Source organism: Magnolia sinica, chromosome 4 (assembly GCF_029962835.1).
Source record: "Magnolia sinica isolate HGM2019 chromosome 4, MsV1, whole genome shotgun sequence".
Classification (NCBI taxonomy): Eukaryota; Viridiplantae; Streptophyta; class Magnoliopsida; order Magnoliales; family Magnoliaceae; genus Magnolia; species Magnolia sinica.
In genome coordinates this window covers 62,262,294-62,287,538 of record NC_080576.1, presented here as the reverse complement: position 1 = coordinate 62,287,538, position 25,245 = coordinate 62,262,294, and the positions used below count along the sequence as shown (strand labels likewise).

Below are 25,245 nucleotides of genomic sequence, written 5' to 3'. Positions count from 1 at the left end.
TATGGTACACTAGTGGAGTATACAAACTATATATGCACACACAAAAAAGAATACATATACATAGATGTCAATACTCCCCCTCAAGTTGGAGCGTGGATGTCAATCATGCCGAACTTGTCCACTAGGCGACATAAGACATCTTGAGCAAGAGATTTAGTGAACATATCAACCAGTTGCTCGCTTGAATGAATTAAAGGAGTGTAAATTTCCTTAGCAGCCACCTTTTCATGAATGAAGTGACAATCTATTTCAATATGTTTCATGCGCATAGTGGCTTGATTATCACAGTGCAAAGGAATATGATCGGGATTCGGGAGAGGAGTAGCCAAGTTCTTGTAACAACGTCTGGAGCCACATAAGTTCACACATTGCATGTGCCATTACCCTATATTCAACTTCTGCAGAGGACCGAGCAACTATTGACTGCTTCTTACTCTTCCAAGTGACCAGATTCCCACCAACAAAAGTGCAATAGCTAGATGTAGACCTCCGATTATAGAGGCTACTGGCACAATCAACGTCAGAGTAACCAGAGATATGAAGATGACCATGTCGTTGAAATCGTAAGCCTTTACCAGGAGCCAATTTGATGTAACAAAGGATCCAATATATGACAGTGAGATGTGTTGTATAAGGAGAATGCATAAACGAGTTCACCACCCCTACTGCATATGATAGATCAAGTCAAGTAATAGTTAGGTAAATGAGACAACTAACTGAACGACGATACATGCCCAAATCTGATAGGAAGTCATTGTCTTCAATACTAAGCTTCTGAGCAACCTCCATAAGGGTGGCAATTGGATGACACCCAAGCATTTCAGTTTCAGGCAAGAGGCCAAGAGTATATTTTTTGTTGTGATAGGACAATGCCATATTTAAATCTAGCCACCTCAATGCCAAGAAAATAGCGAAGAGTACCCAAATCCCTTATTGCAAAATGCACTTGAAGGAAGGATTTGAGGTCAATAAGGCCTACAACATCCTCACCAACCAAGATGATGTCATTACTAACATAACTATAATCCCAAAAGTACGCCGACAAATGAAGAGAGAGTGATTTGAATGACTACGAACAAAGCCAAAGTCTAACCATGCACGGGTAAACTTGTCAAATCAGGCTCAAGGAGATTGCTTAAGTCCATAGATAGGCTTCTTGAGGCAGCATACCCAATGTGAACTATTAGTTAAAGAAAAAACCTAGTAGATGATCCATATAGACTTCCGTAACAAGGTCACCATGTAGAAAGGCATTCTTTATGTCCAACTAAAATAATGGCCAAGACAGATTTGCGGACAAAGAGATGATCACGCGAACTGAGTTGAGCTTTGCTATGGGTGAGAAAATCTCAAAGTAGTCCACATCATATGTTAAAGTTTAGCCCTTGGCTAATAATCGTATTTGTCAATCATTCCATCTAGGAGGTACTTAATAAAATAAACCCAATGGCATCCCACAGTCTGCTTGTCCTTAGGCAAGGGAACCAATTCCCAAGTATCATTTTGCTTGAGGGCAAGCATCTCTTCTATCATATTTTGCTTCCAGTCAGGGCTACTAAGGGCCTCCCTAAGAGTCCTAGGAACAGAGGAAGAGGATACTGAGGTAGTGAAGGCCCAGAAGGTAGGAGACAAACACTAAAAGAGACATAATGATCGATAAGATACCGAGTACATGCACAAGTAGACTTACGTAAAGCAATAGGGAGGTCATCAGAAGATGGAAGAATCGTAGCTAGATCTCCATGACAAGTAGATGGCATGATGGAAGTCTAAATAGTGGGGGATTTCTTCCATCGTTGATACACAAGAAATGGCTTGAGAGGTTCAGGAGGATGGGAATCTTCATCGAGAGAGGGAACTAGAAGAAGAATGGGGTGATTTAACAGTCTCCCCTAACTTACAAGAGGATCATGTAGCGAATTCCCTTCAGGTGAGAAGTAGGGAACATTCTCAAAGAAAGTGACATCCACTGACACATTTCTTGCAAGTCAAGGAATAATAGCATTTATAACAATTCTGAGATCGAGAATATCCCAAAAATACACATTTTTCCGATCGAGAACTTAACTTGTCATTACTACCATCAAGTTTGTGAACAAAACAAGTGCATCCAAAAACCCTAAGAGATAATGGAAATGCTTTCTCATGAGGATGGAGGATTTCAAAAAATATATATATTTTATAGAATTCGAGATGGAAATCTATTAATAAGAAAGACAACAGTACGTAAAGCACCATCCTAGAAATGTTTCGGAACATTCATACCTAGAAGGAGAGAACGAGTAAATTTGAGAAGATGCGGTTCTTCCTTTCAGCAAAACTATTTTGTTGGGGAATCCTCGGGCAAGAATTCTAAGATGGTATACCATGACCTTGCAAAAAACTCAAGAAGGATTTCAATATATATTCGCCTCCATTTTCAAGGCAAAGAACTTTAATGGAACATTGGAATTGGTTGACAACTTCATTACAAAAGGCTTTAAATATATCAAACATTTCATGTTTAAATTTCATAAGATAGATTGATGTCATTCGAGAATGGTCTGTAAGTATTTTGGATTGAAAGTCCTCATTGTGAGGTTCCTTTGTTTATATAGAAACTCTAGGCTAATTACAAGGCTGAATTGCAGCCATTAACATCAATCTAGGCTAACAAACAAGAAAACAATAACTATACAAGATATATATAATCAGTAACTGTACAAGATTGACACAATCATGCCATAATTAGAGGACCTAATTATAGCTAAATATATGCTAATGTTGTCCCTACTGTCCCTGCTAAATATATGTTGTTGTCTTGATTATGGCTAAATATATGTTGTCCCTGCTAAATATATGTTGTTGTCCTGATTATGGCTAAATATATGTTGTCCCTGCTAAATATATGTTGTCCTGATTGACATCCCCCCTCAAATTGATGTTGGTTGATCAAGAAGCATTAATTTGCCCACAAGGAACTGATGGCGCGGTCGTGTCATGGCCTTGGTAAACACGTCAGCTATCTGAAGGTCAGTGGAAACATGAGGAAGAGAAATAATACAAGTGTCTAACGCTTCCAGAATAGAGTGACAGTCCACCTCAATGTGCTTCGTTCATTCATGGAAAACGGGATTAGCAACAATTTGAATGGCACTAGTATTATCAGCATGAAGAGGTGTAGGATCAGACTGGGAAAAACCAAGCTCAGCCAGAAGCCCACGAAGCCAGACAATCTCAGAACAAGCAGTAGACATGGCACGGTATTCGGATTCAGTAGAAGATTTAGAAACACGAGGTTGTTTCTTACTCTTCCAAGAGATCAAGAAATCACCAAGAAACATGCACCAACCTGTGACATACCGTCGAGTATCGGGACATCCGCCCCAATCCGCATCACTATATGCAACAAGGCGAAGAGGAAAGCCGGTTGGGAAGAACAACCCATGGCTAGGGGATCCTCGAAGGTATTGGATGACACAACGAACAACAGCCAAATGTAAATGGCGTGGAGTCTGCATGAACTGGCTAACCTACTGGACAACGAAGGAAATATCAGGCCGAGTAATAGTCAAATAGTTCAAACTGCCTACCAACTGTCGAAACAGAGTAGGATTAGACAGGAGATCACCCTCCTCACGAGGATACTTCGTGTTTACTTATAGAGGAGTATCCATAGAAGAAGTATCATGAAGACCAGCTAAAGCAATCAAATCCTGTGTGTACCCATGTTGATTCAGAATGATACCAGAAGGATCCGTGTGAACTTCCAACCCCAAGAAGTATGTAAGAGGACCAAGATCCTTCATATGAAACGAGGCTCGAAGATGTTGCTGTAGACAAGTGATCAAGTCTGAATCCGTCCCGATGATAACAATATCATCAACGTAAACAAGAAGAAGAACAATACCGGCAGAGGTCTTACGAAGAAACAAAGAGGAGTCATATTGACTCTGCTCAAAGGAAAACTGAAGTAAGGTAGACCGGAACTTATCAAATCATGCCCGGGGAGCCTGTTTCAACCCATACAGAGATCGCTTCAATTTACATACATTAGAAGAAGAGAAGGAGGTCAAGCCAGGCGACAGGGCCATGTAAATTTCCTCTTTCAAATCACCAAGAAGAAATGCGTTTTTAACGTCGAGTGGCCAGCCTTGAGACGCTGTAATAGAAATAACCATCCGCACCATAGTCATCTTGGCTACTGGAGCAAAGGTCTCCTCATAGTCCACCCCATATTCCTGTCTATTACCAAGTGCAACCAACCGGGCCTTATAGCGATCCAGAGTACCATCAGAACGCAGCTTAATTGAGTAAACCCATTTATAGCCAATGGCTTTAACATTCCCTGGACAAGGAATAACATCCCATGTGTGATTGTCCTCAAAGAGTCCGAAGTTCTTCGGCCATCGCCTCATGCCAACATTCATGCTTAACAGCCTCGAAATAACATGATGGAATTGAAATAGAGGATAAAGTAGCATGAAGAGATGTATGTGAAAAGTCATACCAATCAGGAGGATGAGAGACTCTAGTAGACCGGCGAGGAATAATGTCAGAACCCGGATCAGCTGCAGAAGGAACAGGCTGAACAGGCTCAGATGTCGGGTTAGGCTCAGGAAGGGGCAAAGTCGGTCGTCTGCGTTCATACACAAATCCAGATTTGAATCGCTCAGGAATAGGAGTCAAGTCATCAAAATGAGGAAGAACATTGATCTCAGGCAAGGATGCAACATGAGTAGAAAAGAAAGACAGATTTTCAAAGAAAACAACATGACGAGAAATACGAAATCTGTTAAAGCATGGATCATAGCAAACATAACCTTTGTGTGAATTACTGTAACCCATAAAAGCGCATTTAACAGATTGTGCAGAAAGTTTGTGTCGTTCATGTGATGGCAAATGAACAAAACAAACACAACCAAAGGTATGCATATCAAGATAGTTGGGATGCTAATGATGAAGACGATAATAGGGAGTTTCAAAATTCAAGACACTTGAAGGCAATCTATTAATTAAATAAACTGCCGTGGATAACGCTTCCACCCAAAATTTAGAAGGAACTGAAGATTCAAGCAATAACGTTCGAACAACCTCCAACAGGTGGCGATTCTTACATTCAGCAACACCATTCTGCTGAAGTGTATAAGGACAAGAACGCTCAGAAACAATTCCTTTCAGGTTGAGAAAGGCATGAAATTCATGAGACATATATTCACCACCCGAATCGGACCTTAACACTTTAATGCCTAAAGAGAATTGAGTTTCAATATAAGCCACAAATTGTTGAAATATAGAAAATACCTAAAATTTAGAACGAAGAAAATAAATCCAAATATACCTACTATAATCATCAATGAACATGGCAAAATATTTATAATTTGCATGAGATATAACAGGAGTAATACCCCACACATCACTATGGATCAAATCAAAACAGCTTTCAGCACGACTACCATGAGCAGGAAAGGAAAGAGATTTACTCTTACCTAATTTACATGTTGAGCAATCAAAAGAGAGATGAGAGGAAAATTGATCTTTATTACCCAACAAACTAGAGTTTACTAAATGAGACAGAACAATAGAGTTAGGATGACCCAAATGTTTGTGCCATACTTCACCCTTATTGTTCACAGTAGTACAAGCCAAAGAAATGCAAGAAGGAATGGAAAAATGTAGAGGAAACAATCGGCCAACTTTAGGCCCCTTCGTGACTATCTTCCCCGATACCTGATCCTGCACAATACAACCATCACGAGAAAACCCAACATTACAGTTGTTATCAACCAATTGTCCGACGGAAATGAGACTAGTAGAAAGCTCAGGAGATACAAAAACTTCTTTAACTAATGAATTAATATCCCCAACAGCATGAATAGGTAACTAACTACCATTAGCAATCTGAATGCACGATGAGCCATGATAATGTCAAACATTGGTAAGAGTGTTGGAGGAACTAATTATATGATTAGACGCAGCAGAATCAGCAAGCCAAGGTAAAGATGGTAGTGTACTGTTACCTTGAAGCCCTAAGGCTGAAAAGGCTGAAATAATCATTTGCTGAACTGTTTCAGGAGTAAGAACAAAGGGATCACCAGTTGTAGAGGAATTAGCGGACGCAGAAGTACCCACCGCAGCTTGATAGGCATTAGTTTGGCGATTCTGGGGACGAGTCGGACAGTCTTTGATAATATGTCCTGGCTTCTTGCAATAATTGCAAGATTTCTTGGCACAGTGAGCAGCGATATGCCCATATTCCTTGCAGCTGAAGCATTGGACCTTCCGCATATCCCGACCCTTGCCTTTCCCATGAGCTGCATAAGTGACGTCATTAGAGGTCACGCGATTCTGATGAAAAGTAGCTTGTGTTGCAAGATGCTGCTCTTCATGAAGTAATTCCCCAAAGCACAAATCCAAAGAGGGAGGAGGATCACGATTCATCAAATTGGAGTGAGTTGCCTCAAATTCCAGCCGTAACTTCATTAGAAACTAATCTCTCTTGCTCTGTTCATGAACCTCTTGAACAGCAGCGAGAGATGCAGCTGGTATCTTAGATAAATAATGTCAGCAAATTCACCCAAGTTCTGAAACCCAGAAAAATAATCTTGTATGGAGAGATCGCCCTGAGTGTTATTGGCGATCTCATATTCCAACTGAATGCGTTTGGCTGTGTGGTCCTGATTGTAAACCTTCTTTAAATACTCCCACATATCTCATGCAGTCTTGTACGGCCTCAGATATAGGACAATCAGAGGATCAACAGATCCTAAAATCTATGTCATGACTCTAGCATCTTTCACTTTCCACTGAGCCAATTTAGACAGTTCAGTATGAGCTGGATCACTTCCATCTATGTGACCCCATAACTCTTTCCCCAGGACAAATAGGCAAAATAATTCTTGCCAGTGAAGCGCACACCAAAAGAATCCAAGTTGCTAGTAGACATGGTGCCCGAAACACAATAATAAAAACTGATAATACTAAATCCACCTCACCCCTAGTCCAAAAACAAACCTACAACCAGCAAGTCCAAAATAAAAGGAGACCAAAATGAGAGTTTCCAACAAGAACTGGACACGCCGACAGCCACTAATCACCACAAAATGAAAATTTCCAGCAAGAAAGAAACTTCCTACCCTCAACAGAAACTGCCGAACAGCAGTTTATAACCCACTAGAATTATCTACACCTTCCTTTGAAGGTATCGACAACCAAGGAGACCAACAGATTAGTCCCAACCCAACCCAGAAATCTCAGAACAGGTAATAGAAGGCTATGATACCATGTAAGTATTTTGGATTGTCCTTATTGTGAGGTTCCTCTGTTTATATAGAAACTCTAGGCTAATTACAAGGCTGAATTGTAGCCATTAACATCAATCTAGGCTAACAAATAAGGAAACAATAACTGTACAAGATATATTCAATCAGTAACTGTAAAAGATTGACACAATCATGCCATAATTAGAGGACTTAATTATAGCTAAATATATGTTAATGCTGTCCTGATTATGTTGTCCTTGCTGTCCCTGCTAAATATATGTTGCTGTCCTGATTATGGCTAAATATATGTTGTCCCTGTTGTCCCTGCTAAATATATGTTGTCCCTGTTGTCCCTGCTGTCCTTGCTAAATATATGATGTCCTAATTATGCTGTCCCTGCTAAATATATGTTGTTGTCCTGATTATGGCTAAATATATGTTGTCCCTGCTAAATTTATGTTGTCCTGATTGACATGGTCATCAATGAAAGACAAAAAATATTTGTAACCAAAGATAGACTCCATAGGTGTCGAACCCCAAACATCAAAATGAACTAGTTCAAAAGTTTTGGACTTCCATCCAGTTGAGCTTGGATGAAACACAGTTCCTTAATGCCTAGAAAATTCACAAGTATCACAACATAATGGTTTAAGAACATTAATAGAAAGAAAGATAAGTTTAGTTTGCATAAAGATGGATGCCCTAAATGACAATGCCATTTAGGTACAGAGTCTCTAAGGACAAAGGGATCATAGGACTCGCATGAGTATCATCGAGAAAGTACACCCCAGCACATTCATGACCCCCACCAATCATTTGCTTTGTCCGGAGGTCCTGAAAGACACAATGAGAAGGGAATGTTACACAATGAGAACTAACAGACAATAGGTTCAATGGAAAAGAAGGAACATGTAGAACAAAAGATAACGGCATGAAGGGAGATAGGGTATTGGACCCAGTCCCGAAGACGCAAGATCGATTACCATCTGCAACTATAACAAAGCTAATCTGACTAGAATTTTGATAAGAGTCAAAAAAGTTGGAGCCTACTAGTCATGTGAGATGTAGCCCTAGAGTCAATGACCCAGGAGGGAGATGAAGAGGATACAAGGAGGGCAATACCTGACTGGGCCAAGCTAGCGTTGGTAGTGGAACTCACGTCTTGATTATAATGCTGCATCAAAACATCATATGACTCTCTGGATATAGTGAAGAGTCGCCTGAAGCAGACATGTCACAAGATAATGTTGAAGGCACCGAACAAGTCTTCTTAGAGTCAAATGACATTGTACCGGTCATACAAGCACCTGCCCACGAAGGTCAGCCAACAATATTCCAACATCGATCAACTGTATGATTAGTACCACAACAATGGGTGCAAGAACAAGGAGAACTATCACGACCACGGCCACGTCCACCAAAGGTGCTAATACCACAAATGCCTCTATCATGAGCTCGACCCTTGCCATGGCCACCATAACTAGGAGAACAACTACTACACGAGGAGCTCCAGTTAGAAGCCCTAGAACTAGAACTAGGAGAAGGGCGATCTATAGCTATGTAGGCAGATCTATCGGTTTCGATAAGAATAATAGGAGACGAGAAATCAACTCTCTAAATAAGAGTATAGACCATAAATAGGAGCTCTCCAACTACCAAAGCGCCAATCTCAGGTTGCTCCAACTACCTCGCCATGCACCAGACTGCGGAGGGATTTTTTATTTTTATTGTTGTTAGGCAAGCTATATATATAATGATATATAAAACAACGCATCCACATAACATCCATAAAAAGGGGAGCCCTGCTCCTTCCAAGGAAGGGTCGCCAAAACTAAATCCACATGTCACCAAAATATCATCCAAAATACATAACATTTACATGCCCAAAATTCAAAAAAAAATGAGGTTTTCCTAGCTCTTAGGAGTTGTGTTGGGGAAGTCCAAGCTATCGATGAAGCGTCAGAGGTAGGCAAGGATATTAGCATTGCTCGTCTGTGTATTAGGAGGCGAAGGGTTGTCCCCTTGCTGGAATCGATTTCTTGTGGTTGGAGAGGTTCGACTTTCGATCAAGTTGGAAAAGGAGGTTGAATGGGGTGTTCCAAGCAGATGGGGGGAAGCTTGGAAACGAAGGGAATTGGAGGCCCATTGGAGGATTTCTAGGGTTTCGATTTGTGAAGAAGGTGCACCCCTCTAGAAGTCCGGAGGTGCATAGGTTAATCCAGTGATGAGGTGCTTGGAGCGGGAGGCGCCGCAGGGAGATAATGGCCAAATGGCTCCCCTTCCTTTCCTTTCAGCTGGGTACTCCGCGGGTGCTCTGGGAAGGTCGGGTGATCCGCCTCCCTGTAACGTGGAGGCAAGGAAGCCTTCACACGAGTCTGCTTTGGAGCGCCCTGAGCTAACGAAGGAGAAGACAAATGCTTCGAGGACATGTGTCTAGGTTCAGCCCGAGCCAGGGGAGATTTTTTTAGGCATGGGCCCAGATCCAGCTTCTAAGTAGGCCCGGGAATTGGGTTCGTCCCGATCCTTCGGCGAATTGCCTTGTAGGGTGACATTTGTCCTCATCAATGAGACGATCGGTGCCCCTTTCACGATGTGTCAACAGAGAGGTATTATTGCCTCTCATCCCTCCCCGACTCGTGCGGAAGTTGAAGCAAACATGCCAGCTAAAGGTCCCCCCATATCACATGTACCTCTCTTCACATGTGACTCGGTCGAGTCTCCAGTCCCTTTTCCTTCAACAAGTAAATCTTTATGCTTTTACACCAAAGGTAGCCCGAGAGTAGTTCTTCTTCGCAGGGAATCAGGGGCTCAGGTATCCAGAGAGGGGAGCAGAGGAGGAGGTGGACCTCCCGAATCAAGGACTTAAGAGAGAAGGCCAGCAAGCCCGATTCACCTCCAAATTATTTTCAGCTCAATCTCCAGCAGGCCTCGCTGAGGTCTCAGATCCTAATCCTAGTTTGCTAGTTTAAGTGCCCTAGTTTGCTAGTTTAAGTGCCACTGGCCAGGGTGACAGATGAAATGGATGAAGACTGGACTAACTTGGACAACAAATTACGCTTATCAATCATAGGATAGGAAGCACCAGAATTAATAATCCATGGAGTACACTCAAAATGTAAGACAAGATGTACCTGACTAAGGATAGCAATGGAGGAAGATGCATGAATGGAATGATTCTTCAAAAGCTTGGCGTTATCTTCCTTAGACATAGTGATCACCTGAAGTACTCAGTTCAGCAAGAGTGGCATGATTGGATACATAACCTTCTAAAATATCTTCCAGAGAGTTGACTTGATTAGCCCAACCACACTTCCCATGTAGATCCCAACATGAATTAGTATTATGATTATTGAGGCCACAATAGGTGCAATGATGATTACCGTGACCACAACCATTAATGTCACCATGACCATGACCACCTTCAAATCCAGCCCCTCGACCATAACCACCTCGACTTCCACCATCACCTCTGCCCGCTACAAAGATCAAAGTTGAACGATCTGACGAAGTAGAACTCTAAGTAGATATGCCAGTTGTCCTCTAAACTCTGGTGAACGCTTATGTCACTGAGGGAATTTCACTACCTCTAAGAATCTGGGACATCACAAGCTCGAACTCAGATCGAAGGCCAGAGAGATATTTAGCAACATGGAATTCCTCCCTTTGCCTAAGCATAACCTCAAAATCTGTTGAAAACAGTTGATATACATTCAACTCTTCCCACATGCCGCATTGGGCATAATAATATTCTCCCACACTTTTATCTCCCTGCTGGAATGCAAATATATTATGTAGGGGTCCACAAATACGGATTAAGTTTTTCTCACTAGAATACATCTCCTTCAAGGTGTCCTAGACATCTTTGGCGATCTTGAGGAAGATTACATTAGCATTGATGTGTGGTTCCATACTATTCCACAACAATGCCCTAATTTCGGCATCCTCTGCCTCCCCATCATCATAGTCTATCACAGTGATATTAGGTTTGGAGGATGTCGAATATTTAACTTTTCTCTTTCTAGACAAAAACTACAAATGTGGCCCACTGTAGATAATTCTTGCCATTTAATTTCATTGATGTTATTTGGAGGGGGCACCAAATCCGATGAGGATAATACTGCTCTGGGTATCATTTTTGGAATCCATTTGAATAATAACAATAATTTTTCTCGAACACAAATCATTCAACAAACTGACGTACTAAGTCAATACCTTACTCCGAGCTTCAACTTGTCTTGATCAACACAATAAAGGAGGGGCTTCATGAACTTCAGAATTTTCAGCTGTCAAATCTAATTTCATGCTTCAAAAAACTGAATGTAGATTGCATGTTGGATAAACGATGACCCACTTTGTCCCATCACGTGGGTATAATGCAAAAGTAGGCCTTACCTTCGACATGTGGGGGTACAACAACGGAAGAGATTAGGTTAGATCAGCCCCAAACACATTAGTGTTTCCCACTAGAGAGAATGCAAAGAAAATAAATAAAAAGATAAAGAAGAGAGATCAAGAAGCAAAAACGGATCGATGTGTCTCTGATACCATCTTGTTGATCCAAAAGAAAGAAAGAATGGAAGGAGAAGAGAGAACGTGAGAGAGAGTGGAGAGCATAAGAAGCTCCACATGCCCACCCTCTTTCGTTTTATTACTAGGGCTTTTGCTTAGGAGTTGAAATTACAATAATACACTTATAGAAAGAAATACTAGTAAAGACTCAAATACACACGTACACATGCACAAGGACTGAACCCCCAATAGGATGACCACACATGTGATCACGTCACACGTGTGACCATTCTAACAGTTTGTAGGCTTCTAATGAGTACTAAAACTATGATTCCTTGGGATAAATATGCTAGTTAGTTGTTCACCCATAAACTGCTAGTATGGGTGACCATGAGTACCACCCGATCTTTTTTTCATTCTTTTTTTTTTTTTTTTTTTTTTTTTGTCAGCTTGTTAGTACCACCCGATCAGTGCCACCTTTGAAGATTCAAACAACTCAAAGATCCCAGACTACAACCGCAGCAACTCATAAGTCGTAACACAAAAATGAGCTTCCAAGTTTGAATAGTTGAACACAAAAACCATTTATTTGGCAATGCCCTAAGTGGATTGTGTCACCAAAATCTTTTTAAAGCAAAGATTATTCAAGTTAGAATCCAAATTGGCTCCACAATTAAAATGTCAATAAATCCCAAGAAAACAAGTTGATGAGGCCATCTGGATGTTAATACCCCATTAGGAAACATATAACAATATCAGGAAAAACAGAAACAATAACAACCATTCTGCTTAGGTCAAGTACAGGAATACAGTGTGACATGCACATTTTTCAGATAATAAATCATCACCCCAGTGTGCTCTATTACCAAATTTGAATCCCAAATGACACTTTTCCACCCCCAAGGCACAAGTGCCAGAATTTGCAAGTACTACCTGCATGCTGCTCTCATGTTTTGAGGGTGAAAGCATCATTCTGGCACAACATTAGGTGGAAATCAAATAAAATCTTAGTTAAAGAAATAGTAGACATGCCAAAACAATGAATTCAGTAACATGAACATTATAATTGGAGAAACAGTATGAAACATCAAAATGAACCTATAAAATGCTCCGAACCTTTATAGCTGTTGTGTATGCAACAACATCAGGGCTAATTCCTGCATCACGCATAGCTTTGAAGGCCTATGCAAAAGGACAAAGGAGAGTAAATAACAATTCGTGTTCACATAAAATTTTCAATCAACAATTGCCACCAATACGAAATGCTAAAAAAAAATAAAGAAAATATCCAAGGAATGGTAAAATATTGTAATAGTCTAATAGATAGTACTATGAGTTCAGCATATGCAGAATACAAATACATTGGTACAATAATATTGCCTCCTCAAGTGTCCAAAGCCAATGGTCCTACTTACAAGGAATATCATAAGAAGACTTAAGTATGTTCTAACATCCACAAATGGAAGGAAACACTCTTCAGCTTGGAGCAATGATTTAAATATCGCATTCCAGAGACACAAAATCAATAAGGAGCCATCAAAATCCCCCATATCATCGAAATATCTCAATGTATCGACGATATATCAATACATTGCGATCTTTTGCATATATCGCAGTATAACATTCCCGAATATTGTTGATACATGGGATATGTATCAACAATACCAAGAGACTAGTGCCCCCTTTGTGAAAAAACAAATAATAATAATAATAATAATAATAATAATAATTTAAAGTGTTTTTTCTTACTTAAATGGTTTAGAGTCTATGGAACCAACTTAGTAATCTATGAGTTTGAATATTTTGCATACTCAATCATGGATTTTTACCTCTGATTTCAATTTCAGGGAAAATGGAATAATTTGAGGAAATCCAAAATTCACCAATTTAACTTGCAAATAGAGTGTAGAAAAATATGTGATGGGGACATCACGGGCACACGCGCACTCACGCCGCCCTCCTACGCACATACGTACGTAGAAGGAGGACCCCACCATCGATCTGGCTCGATGACGACGTCCAGGGAGGGCCTCCTAGGTAGAAGTCAAGTTTTGGTTCAGAAAAGTGGCCCGATAGTCAAGAAAAGCCCACCATAGGATCTCATGATCGTGGCCCACTCATCGGATTAATTTTATATTTTAGGTTTTGCTTATTATTATTATTTAAAACATCGTGAACGCTTTAGATTTCCTTGTTTGGTTTTTATTTTAGTTTACTTCATCGCCAAGTAATAGGTGTTGCACATGGTGCGAGTTTTTGGGTATAGGGTTCTCCCTATAAATAGGCACCCCTTTTAGTTCTTTTCATTCATTGAAATTAATAAAAAATTCGTGCTTTATTTTTCTGCTCTCTTCGTGAGTTGTGGAAGAATTCAAAAGTGGGTGCGAAGCCCTCCCTTTTCAAAGGGCTAACTACCGTGGTGCGAAGCCACATCGATCCCAATTCACCCCCATCTTCCATCATCTTTTTTTTTCCATCTTCCCCCACCATCCGTACTTCGAATTTGTCCTTTTGTTGCATCAGATTTCTTCAATACAGCAGGTTTCCAGATTTCAGCCCGCAGGCAAGCTGAAACTTCGGCGAAGCACCACATACAAACCGTACATCAGATCGAGCTGAGATTTGGGGGTTTTGGAGTCCATCCTTGGCCGACTAGGGCCAAGGTGGCCTTTTTCTGAATAGTGGGCCCCACACAAGTGCGGCCGGGATCACACGCACGTCCATCTGGGCCATTGTTGTTGTCCACACTCGGGATCATCTTTTGGCTCAGGTTTTTATCCTCTCATAGCCGTTTTTCATGAATCCTAACCCTAGATTACATGATCGCTAATTGATTTGCCCCGTTTTATCACCTTAGGGTTCCTTGAATTGAAATTAGGGAATCCCTTAGATTAGGAACTAATTTTTATGCATGAGTAGTTGATTTTATTTCCCTTTGACATCGTTTGGTTTATAATTTTTATTGGTCCAGTCCTAGCCTATGTCGGCTTGGACCCGCATAAATTCCCCTTTTTAATTGAATGTTTGGATTTTCATGTGGGACGTGGAATTTGTGTGATTGTTTCTGAATTGGTAGGATCTAAGCCTGAAATCTTGCATATCATATTTAATTTTCCATGTCCTACATCAAATTTGGTATCAGAGCCTAGGTTTCTTGTAGGGGAATTCATTACATGTTTAGGGTTTGGTTGTTTATGTTCATTATGCATCAATTCTCATCATATATGGCTGTTTAGAGGTCCATAAACCCTGAAATAAGCTGCTGAAATTTTTTGTTATCCCCTTATTTGAATTATTTTAGAAATTAACTTAGTTTTCTATTTTTAGGTTTAGAAACTTTCCTTTTTTGTTTTTTTATAAACTAATTTTTTAGAAACTTTCTTAATCTGTTTTTAGAAACTAATTTCCTTTCCTTTTTCTTTTTTAGAAACTAATTTACTTTTCTTTTTCTTTTTTAGAAACTAACTTACTTTCTATTTTTAGCAACTTTCCTTTTTTCTTTTTCTTTAGAAACTAGGTTATTTTTTTTAGAAACTTTTCTAATTTGTTTTTTTTTTAGAAGCTTTCCTAATTTGTTTTTTTAGAAACTTTCCTTTTTCGTTTTTTAGAAACTAGGTCGATTCTTAAATTTAAAAATAAAAAAAAATAAAAATAAAAAATAAAAAAAAAATAATAATCTCTTATATTTTGACAACTATATTGCTGAATTTTGGTTGGCACCCTACACTAAACATGGAACAATTGCAAGAGTCACTAAACAAGTTGTCCCAGAAGTTGGAGTTTATGATTAAGCGCTTGGAAATGGACCAATGCTTTGAGCAGCTTGATGAACGCATTGCCCGACTAAAGACCATCGCCAGGACAAACCCCACCATTGGGGTAGATGTCCAATCTCAGGCAGGTGGCCTAAAGGATAGACCAATGAATGGAGTTGGCCCAAGAATCAGTTATGGGTGTGCACCCGTGTACCCACCCCATGAGGGACATCAAGACCACTATTTTAAGGGGTACAAGATGTGCAGCCTTGTGACTGGAAAGAGTGCACCAGATGTTAGTGTAGAGTTACCCACTGAGGTCATTCCGGTAGTGGATGAGTTTCGTGATGTTTGTCCTGATGATCTACCGGATGAGTCCCCTAGGAGGGATATAGAGCACACCAGAACATGGGACATCGTAATACCTACAACCGAGTTTACGTTGAATAATTTTGTCGATAGGTCCACAGGTCCAAGTCCTCGTGAAGTCGTTACTGATTATAAACCTAGGAAACTTATTGATCTTGTCCCTATGTCAGTCCCATAGGCCGTCAGAGTCTGCAGAGTCTTTTGCGCATCACATTCATTCATGGCATCAAGAAATCAGGCAGAAGATCATGACTAATAATGAACATTGCACATTTTCTACAGACCAATATAAATGTTTCAAAGGATTCAATATTGGGGACACTGTGATGGTCTGCATCAGGCCCGAGTGGTATCCTTCGAGGGCCGTTCGTAAGTTACACGTATGTAGCGCTGGACCCGTCAAAATTATAAAACGAAACGGTCTCAATGTGTATGAGGTAGATCTTCCACCTTTCATGGGAATTAGTTTCACATCCGATGTGGAGGATTTAGTTACTTTTCAGGAGACCACTGATACTTTGTTCGGCCCTTCGCCCATCCATCCCGATTCCCTATATTTATCCCTTGAACCATGGCCCCTTCCCAACCCATTTTCCTAGCCTCTACCTCACATATCTACTTTTCCTAACCTTTCTTCCCAGCCTCTACCTCCCATACCTACCCTTCCCGACCCATTTTCCCAGCCTCTACATCTCATACCTACCCGTCCCAACCCATTTTCCCAGCCTCTACCTCCCATATCTACACTTCCCAACCCATTTTTCCAACCTCTACGTCCCATACCTACTCGTCCCTACCCATGTTCCCAGCCTCTACCTCCCATACCTACCCATCCCGACCCATCTTCCCAGTCTCTACCTCCCATAACTATCCTTCCCGACTCATTTTCCCAGCCTCTATCTCCCATACCTAACCTTCACACACTCAAAAAGGAAATAGAGGATATCCTGGACCATCAGATAGTTTCAACGTCGGACGGCGGGTTTCAGAATTACGTGGTTAAATGGAAGTCACGCCCAGCTTCAGACAACACGTGGCTCACTGAAGAGGAGCTTCAGAGACTTGATCCTGACATCTTATTGTTCATTGTGTCCTTGGCGGTGGTGGGTGATTTAATTCAGGAAGCGATGGGGACATCATGCGCACACGAGCACTCACGCCGCCCCCCTATGCATGTACGTACGTAGAAGGAGGACCCCACCATCAATCTGGCTTGATGACGACGTCCAGGGAGGGCCACCTAGCTAGAAGTCAAGTTTTGGTTCAGAAAAGTGGCCCGATAGTCAAGAAAAGCCCACCATAGGATCTCATGATCGTGGCCCACTCGTCGGATTAGTTTTATATTTTAGGTTTTGCTTATTGTTATTATTTAGAACATCGTGAACGCTTTAGATTTCCTTGTTTGGTTTTTATTTTAGTTTATTTCATCGCCAAGTAATAGGTGTCGCACATGGTGCAAGTTTTTGGGTATAGGGTTCTCCCTATAAATAGGCACCCCTTGTAGTTCTTTTCATTCATTTAAGTTAATAAAAAATTCTTGCTTTATTTTTCTGCTCTCTTCGTGAGTTGTGGAAGAATTCAAAAGTGGGTGCGAAGCCCTCATTTTTCAAAGGGCTAACTACCGTGGTGTGAAGCCACATCGATCTCAATTCACCCCCATCTTCCATCATCTTTTGTTTCCATCTTCCCCCACCATCCGTACTTCAAATTTGTCCTTTTGTTGCATCAGATTTCTTCAATACAGCAGGTTTCCAGATTTCGGCCCGCAAGCGAGCTGAAACTTCGGCGGAGCACCACGCACAAACCGTACATCAGATCGAGCTGAAATTTAGGGGTTTTGGAGTCCCCACACACATGCGGCCGGGATCACACGCACGTCTGTCTGGGCCATTGTTACTGTCCACACGCGGGATCATCTTTTGGCTCAGGTTTTTATCCTCTTTTATCCTCTCATAGCCGTTTTTCATGAATCCTAACCCTAGCTTACATGATCGCTAATTGATTTGCCCCCTTTTTATCACCTTAGGGTTCCTTGAATTGAAATTAGGGAATCTCTTGGATTAGGGACTGATTTTTATGCATGAGTAGTTGATTTTATTTCCCTTTGACATCGTTTGGTTTATAATTTTTATTGGTCCAGTCCTAAGCCTATGTCGGCTTGGACCCGCATAGATTCCCCTTTTTAATTGAATGTTTGGATTTTCAGGTGGGACGTGGAATTTGTGTGATTGTTTCTGAATTGGTAGGATCTAAGCCTGAAATCTTGCATATCATATTTAATTTTCCATGTCCTGCATCAATATGTGCTAGTTCTTGTAAGCTGATCAATAGATCAATAGATGTTTTTGGAATTTTTGGAAAAAAAATTATCAGAAAATAAAATTAAGTGGAATTGTTTAGTTAATTTCTTGACTATAAGTCAATATGTGCCCTGTGGTGGGGTTTCAGTATAGTTCTTGAACCCCAAGTACCACTACAGTCGACTCAATAAGGACAACAATTTCAATGCACAAAGTATACAAGAAGTTATTCCCTAATTCTCAAGGAAAGCTCATTTTGGCAACGAGGTAAACTATTGCATTTAATTCTTGTATAAGTTCCTACAACACCTTATATTAACAAATGGTATTAAAAGTCATCAACGAATTGTGGACTTTCGAGATGCGAGGGGCATGTTTGAGTGCAAAACTGTGAGAGAGTCAAGGAAGACGATAATGCCATGTGAGTTGTTGCATGTAGGCTTGTAGTTAAAAGTTAGTTTCCTGTTTTAAAATTACATATGGAACTAAGAGACAGCCATGATCAATTTGCAAGCGAATGATGGTCCATGTATGGGAGTGATTGCGAAACCTTGCAAATTAACTATTTGCATACTTGAACAAACAGTGTCATCATCACCGTGTGAGTAAAATTGGAGCACGTTCACGCTCATTCACACAAATAAGCAGAACAAGTTCATTAACAAGAGGCTCCAGAAGCTAGTATCTGCCACTATAATCTTTGAGAGAGGCTGCAATAGGTAGAAGGTGCAAGAAAAGCAGAAGAGGACCCACTAGATCTTATGATGATTGGTCACAACACATTTTATGAAGAGGATGCAAACGAACTACTTTACGAGTGGGTTAAGTCAACTAATATGGATATAGTAGATAGCCAATCGGATCCCAAGTTGCCAAAGGAGACAACAACACAAGGCATTTAAGATGATGCGATGGTGGAGGAGGCAAGATATCTCCCTGAAGCTTTTCACCCATTATCGTGGGGTGCTAAAGACAATCAAGCATCGGGATCTCAAGGGACATGTGGTGGCCACACTCTATCCGACACAAAGACACGGTGGTGGCGGCAATGGTGTTGATGACGAAGATGGCAACGGCAACAAGGATGACGACAACAATAATGTCCATAAAGAGTCAGAATCAAGGGCCTCTTAACATGGTGTGTCATAAAGGACGTTACGTAAAGGTAATGGTGGCAACCATTACCCATTACGGGCCGTAACAGGTGTTATGGAAAAAAACGACCCATAACCATTGTTAACGGCCCGTTACTTCCCCTATAAAGGCCATAACAGCCCCATAATGGTCTGTTACGAGGCATATATAGGTTTTTCAGACTTTTTTTTCAACCTTACGAGGCAAATACATATTTTTCAGTTTATTTTTTCAATTTAAAAGAGAGAGAGAGAGAGAGAGAGAGAGAGAGAGAGAGAGAGAGAGAGGTCGTAACCGCTACTATGGCCCATATCATAAAGGTAATGGTGGTAGCCATTATGGCAACCATTACCGTTACGGAATACCTTGCCTCTTAACCCGTTCACTATGGAGAGAATTTGAGCATGCCATCAAGGATGAAGACCATAATTCTCGTCGTCTCAACATAGGCTTCTCAGCCAAAAAATAACCATGATTGTTGTCAGAAACAGCTGGGTGGCGCTGAAGTGGAGTCTTTAGCAAAGAACATGGGGTCAATGTGTCAGCGTTGTACGGACGCATGGGCTCTGTTTGAGCTAAAAGTTTAGGGGTTTGATAGATCTTGATTTTAGAAGATTTGTCATGATTTTTTCAGAATTTATTAGACCTCATTTCATGGTATTTTGGGCGAAATAGAGAAATTCGAAAATCGATTCCAGATTCCGTTTTTCTTCGATCTACCTCAAATCGGTAAGCTTTTCTTCGGTTTCTTTGCTCAAGATGGACCGAAATCTTCCTCCCAAGCTATCCATGGTGGATTTTTTACTTAAGATCAATGTTTGAGAGGTTTTTAACCTCAAATAGGCGTGCGGCTGGGCCGTTTTTCACTCGGTCAAGCCCTATTTGACTGCGTTTCATGGTATTTTGGATGATTGATATTTGTTTGAGGTTTATCTCTTGTTATGTTGAAGGATTGAGTGAGATAGAGTTGTTTGAATCAATCTTTCTTGGCATAGGAGGTCTCTTGGCATAGGTTTATTTCTCTTGGACTCTATTATGGCTGACAAAGGGCCCTCATCTCTTGGCATAGGGTCTCTTGAATCCAACCCCTTGCAGATTACCTCCATTAAGTTGAATGGTGACAACTATCTTCAATGGGCACAATCTGTAAAAGTATTTTTAGGAGCCCGTGACAAGTTGTCGTATATTTTGGATGATTCCCCAAGCTCTACAGATGTTACCTACAAGTCTTGGACAAAGGAGAATTATCAAGTCATTGCATGGTTGTTGAATAGCATGGATTCCTCGATTAGCCACTCAGTGATGTTTTTATCCTCGGCTAAAGGCATTTGAGATACGCTTCATGATATATTCTCGGAATCTCAGAATTTTTCACGGGTATTCCAACTTATTCAAGAAATTGGTCGGTTTCAACAAAACTCCAGATCCTTAAAAGATTACTATTCGATGCTTCGGGGTATGTGGGATGAGTTGGATATGTATCAGCCTCTTCCTTCCAAATGTAAAGAGGATCATGAACATGCTCATAAGCAACGGGATGATACTCGTATCATGCAGTTCCTCGCTGGGTTGAGTTCTGATTATCTTCACGTTCGCGATCAGGTTGTTATGCAGGATCCTCTTCCCCCATTGACAACAGTCTATTCCATGTGTCAGCGTGCTATGATCTCTACTCTTCCTTCTCATTCATTTGTGCCACCCGAGCGTTCGGCATATCTTGTTGGCGATCAGTCCTCCCTTGGTCTTTAGGCACCATCCTTGAGCTCAGGGCGCATTTCTGATTTTGGTGGTCGTGGTAGAGGTCGCGAGGGAGATCGCAGTCGCGGCGGCCGTAGTCTTCGTGGTCGTGGTGGACGTGGACGAGGACGTGATGGTTCCCGCATTTGTTCACATTGCGGTGGAACTAATCACACTATTGATTATTGCTGGCAGCTACATGGTCGTCCTACGTATGCCGCTGCTTCTATTGCTTCCACTGTTGCTTCTGAGACACGGTCTTCCACCCCGACAGCTGAGCAGTCTACTTCAGGGGAGTCTCTTATTATTTCTCAGGCGGCATATGATGCCCTTATGCGGCTTCACATTCGGGATATTCCTGAGCCTTCTCACGCAGCTTCGGCCCAGTCAGGTACCGCCTTTCTCGCGTCATCCTCTCCTACCTCCTGGGTCATCGACTCTGGAGCTTCCTCCCATATGACTGGTAAGTTACAATTCTTTTCTTCTTATTCTTCTTCTCCCACTCAGTATGTCACAGTCGCAGATGGAACCCAATCTCCCATCTCTGGGATTGGTTCCATCCCTCTCTCTTCTTCCTTGTCTTTGTCCTCCGTATTGCATGTGCCTCGTTTTCCATTAAACTTATTGTCTGTTAGCTCTCTTACCAAATCACTCAATTGTTCAATCACCTTCTTTCCTTCTTATTGTTTGTTTCAGGACCTACAGACGAAGAGAGTGATTGGTGGGGGGCATGAGCCAGGAGGCGTTTATCTTCTCGATGATACACCTGTTGCCGCTTCTAGTACCCTTTCTCTAGATCAAGAGTCCATGACTCGGTGGCATTGCCGCTTAGGCCACCCATCCATTGCTAGATTGAGACTTTTGTTTCCCTCCTTACCTGTCACTAAACCATTATGCTGTGATATTTGTGAATTGTCTAAACATCATCGTGCTACGTTTCCTTCTAGCTCTTCTGGGAGGAAATCTCAACCTTTTCTTCTGGTTCACTCGGATGTTTGGGGACCAGCTCCGGTTACCTCGACTTTTAGATTTAGATATTTTGTTACCTTTATTGATGATTATTCCCGCATGACTTGGATTTATCTTTTGAAATCTAAAAGTGAAGTGTTTGATGCGTTTAAAGTGTTTTATCATGAAGTGTGCACTCAATTTCATTGTTCCATCAAATCCCTCCATTCTGATAATGGGGGAGAATACATGTCTACTGCCTTTCTGTCCTTCTTGCAGGAACGTGGTATTTTATCTAGGACGTCATGTGCTCGCACTCCTCAACAAAATGGTATTGCAGAACGAAAGAATCGTCATCTTCTTGAAGTTGCTCGCACCCTTCTACTTGGTATGCATCTACCCAAACATTTTTGGGGTGATGCTCTTTTAACTGCTACTTTTCTTATTAATCGTATACCCTCGCGTATTCTGTCTTATAAATCTTCATTTACTATATTGTATCCTCATGATAATCCATTTCCTCTACCACCTAAAGTTTTTGGTTGTACATGCTTTGTTCAAATTTTGGATGGGAGTAATGATAAACTTAGTCCCAGGGTGTTAAATGTGTCTTTATAGGGTATACTCGGAGTCAGAAAGGTTATAAATGCTTTGACCCATTAACTCGCAAGAAATATGTCTCTGCCGATGTCACCTTCTTTGAGGATCTGTCTTTTTTCTCCTCTCCAGGCCGATCCCTCTGTGATCCTCTTGCGCGTCAGGGGGAGTATGACTCTTATCCTCTTTCCACTAGTGATCATGGGAAAACTCCTCTCCCCTCTATTCAGCATCCTGTTGGTGATATGGGTGAGCCTAAGCCTCTGCGGGTGTATCAGCGTCGAGATAAATCTTCACAAGCTCAGTCATCTACCCTTCCGCTTACTTTGGATGTTAGTTCAAGTGACTCTCCTAACTCGAGTTTAGATCTTCCCATTGTCTTGCGCAAAGGGTCACGATCTTGTACTCAACACCCCATTAGTAATTTCGTTTCATATGATCATCTTTCACCGTCTTTTCAGTCGTTTGCAGCTTCCCTTTCATCACAGACTATTCCTAGATCTCTCTCACATGCTCTTCGAAGTCCGATTGGACAAAGGCGATGATGGAAGAAATGTCCTGCTCTTGAGAAGAATCATACACGGGATCTTGTGCCACTTCACTGTAGGCCATAAGCTTTGTTGGTTCGATGGGTTTATACAATCAAGTTTCTTCTAGATGGCTCAATTGATCGCTATAAAGCCCATCTTGTTGCTAAAGGTTACACCCAGACTCATGGTGTGGATTACTTCGAGACATTTTCTCCAGTGGCTAAGCTTAATTCAATTCGTGTTGTGCTCTCCTTGGCCGTTAACTTATCATGGCCCTTGTTTCAGCTTGATGTTAAGAATGCATTTCTCCATGGGGATCTTACAGAGGAAGTTTACATGCATCAACCTCCTGGCTTTGTTGCTTCTCACAACCCTGCACTTGTATGTCGGTTGAAGAAGGCTCTTTATGGACTCAAACAATCTCCACGTGCATGGTTCGAAAAATTTAGTCAGGCTCTCTTGGAGTTTGGCTTTGTTCGTAGTCATGCTGATCATTCTCTCTTTATATGTCGTCGATCGACGGGCATCATGGTTCTCATTGTCTATGTGGATGATATTGTTTTATCCGGTAGTGATTCTACTGGAATGAGGGAGGTCAAAGATTTTTTGAAGACCAAGTTTAAAATCAAGGATCTTGGTCCTCTTCGCTACTTCCTCAGAATTGAAGTTGCTCGCTCATCATCCAAATTGGTCTTCTCACAACGAAAATATGCGCTCGATCTTCTCATGGAGACCGGCATGTTAGGATGCAAGCCTGCTACCACTCCCATGGATACTTCACAGAAGCTTCGACCAGATGATGGTACTCTCCTTACTGATCCCGAGATGTATCGACGACTTGTAGGCCGGCTTATTTACCTGACTATTACTCGCCCAGATCTCTCATTTGCAGTGGGGGTTGTTAGCCAATTCATGCAAGCTCCCTGTACTTCTCATCTCACGGCTGTCTACCGCATACTTCGGTATTTAAAATCAGCCCCGGGTCTTGGCCTCTACTTTCAGTTGCATGGTCATCTTCATCTTTCTGGCTATTCCGATGCTGATTGTGCAGGTAGTACTTTTGATCGCCGCTCTACATCCGGCTTCTGTACCTTCCTAGGTGGCAATCTTATAACCTGGAAGAGCAAAAAGCAGCCAGTTGTTGCCCGGTCCTCGGCTGAAGCTGAATATCGTGCTATGGCTCATGCGACATGTGAACTTGTGTAGCTTCGCAATCTTCTTGAAGAACTTGGCTATCCTCCTTCGGGTTCTATTCCTCTTCACTGTGACAATCAAACGGCCATCCATATTGCTCGTAACCCAGTTTTCCACGAGCGAACCAAGCATATTGAGGTTGACTGTCACTTTATTCGGGAGAAAGTCGCTTCTAAGGAAATTGTCACTCCTTTTGTTCGATCTGGGGATCAACTTGCTGATGTTCTTACAAAGTCCTTGAGTCGAGATGCTCTTCATCGCGTTCGTGACAAGTTGGGCATGATCAACATCTATGCTCCAACTTGAGGGGGAGTATAGAGAATGCTAGTATATTGAATTTATTGTGTGTCCTTTTAGTGTAAGTGCATGTGCACACTTCCCTATTCCCCTGCAGTGTACTATATGCTTTATCATAATAAAATATTATGTGTTAGGGCAAGCAAGCCTAACACATCATCTCTCCCAAACTCTCCTCCTCCTTCTCTCTCAATATTCTCATCTCTTCTTCACATTATCCTCATCAAATCCTTCTCTACTCAATGGACGTTAGTGGAGATAGGGCAGCTCTAGTTCTTTGCCATAGTATAGATATAGATTATATGGTTATGGACCTCATGGGTATACAACGAGCAATTGTAGTAGTTGCAATACACAGATCTAGTCATTCAACTACAGATAACTACAAGAGCATGCTTACGCATATAGGCAAGGATATATAGAATATAACTATAGACAAATGTATCTAAGAGTAAAACATATACACAGTCCGTATCTAGCTCCAAATCCACACCAGCCACAAATGGAGATGATTACGAAGTACACATTGATGTTCGTACTGATCCAATTAGGAGAAGATGAGTATTAGCAATACCTGAGAGAGTATCTAAGTTGGTATCATTCTTCTATGACCTGGGAACAGTATTGCCAATTC

The 25,245-nt window shown here is 41.3% G+C and overlaps 1 protein-coding gene across 8 annotated transcripts in view; it reads right to left on the bottom strand.

Moving 5' to 3' along the window:
- The window catches only part of LOC131243157 (pentatricopeptide repeat-containing protein At5g02830, chloroplastic), a 123,248-nt gene that overhangs the window by 21,245 nt on the left and 76,758 nt on the right, over positions 1–25,245 (bottom strand). For 6 of the 8 annotated variants that reach the window (XM_058242295.1, XM_058242292.1, XM_058242293.1 and 3 more), the window contains 2 exons: positions 12,867–12,932; positions 5,596–5,715 (listed from right to left, as the gene is read on the bottom strand). In XM_058242295.1, the coding sequence (XP_058098278.1) occupies positions 5,596–5,715; positions 12,867–12,932 (186 nt within the window). The remainder of the gene's footprint in view (positions 1–5,595; positions 5,716–12,866; positions 12,933–25,245) is intronic. The other 2 variants (XM_058242296.1, XM_058242291.1) reach the window with 1 other exon arrangement.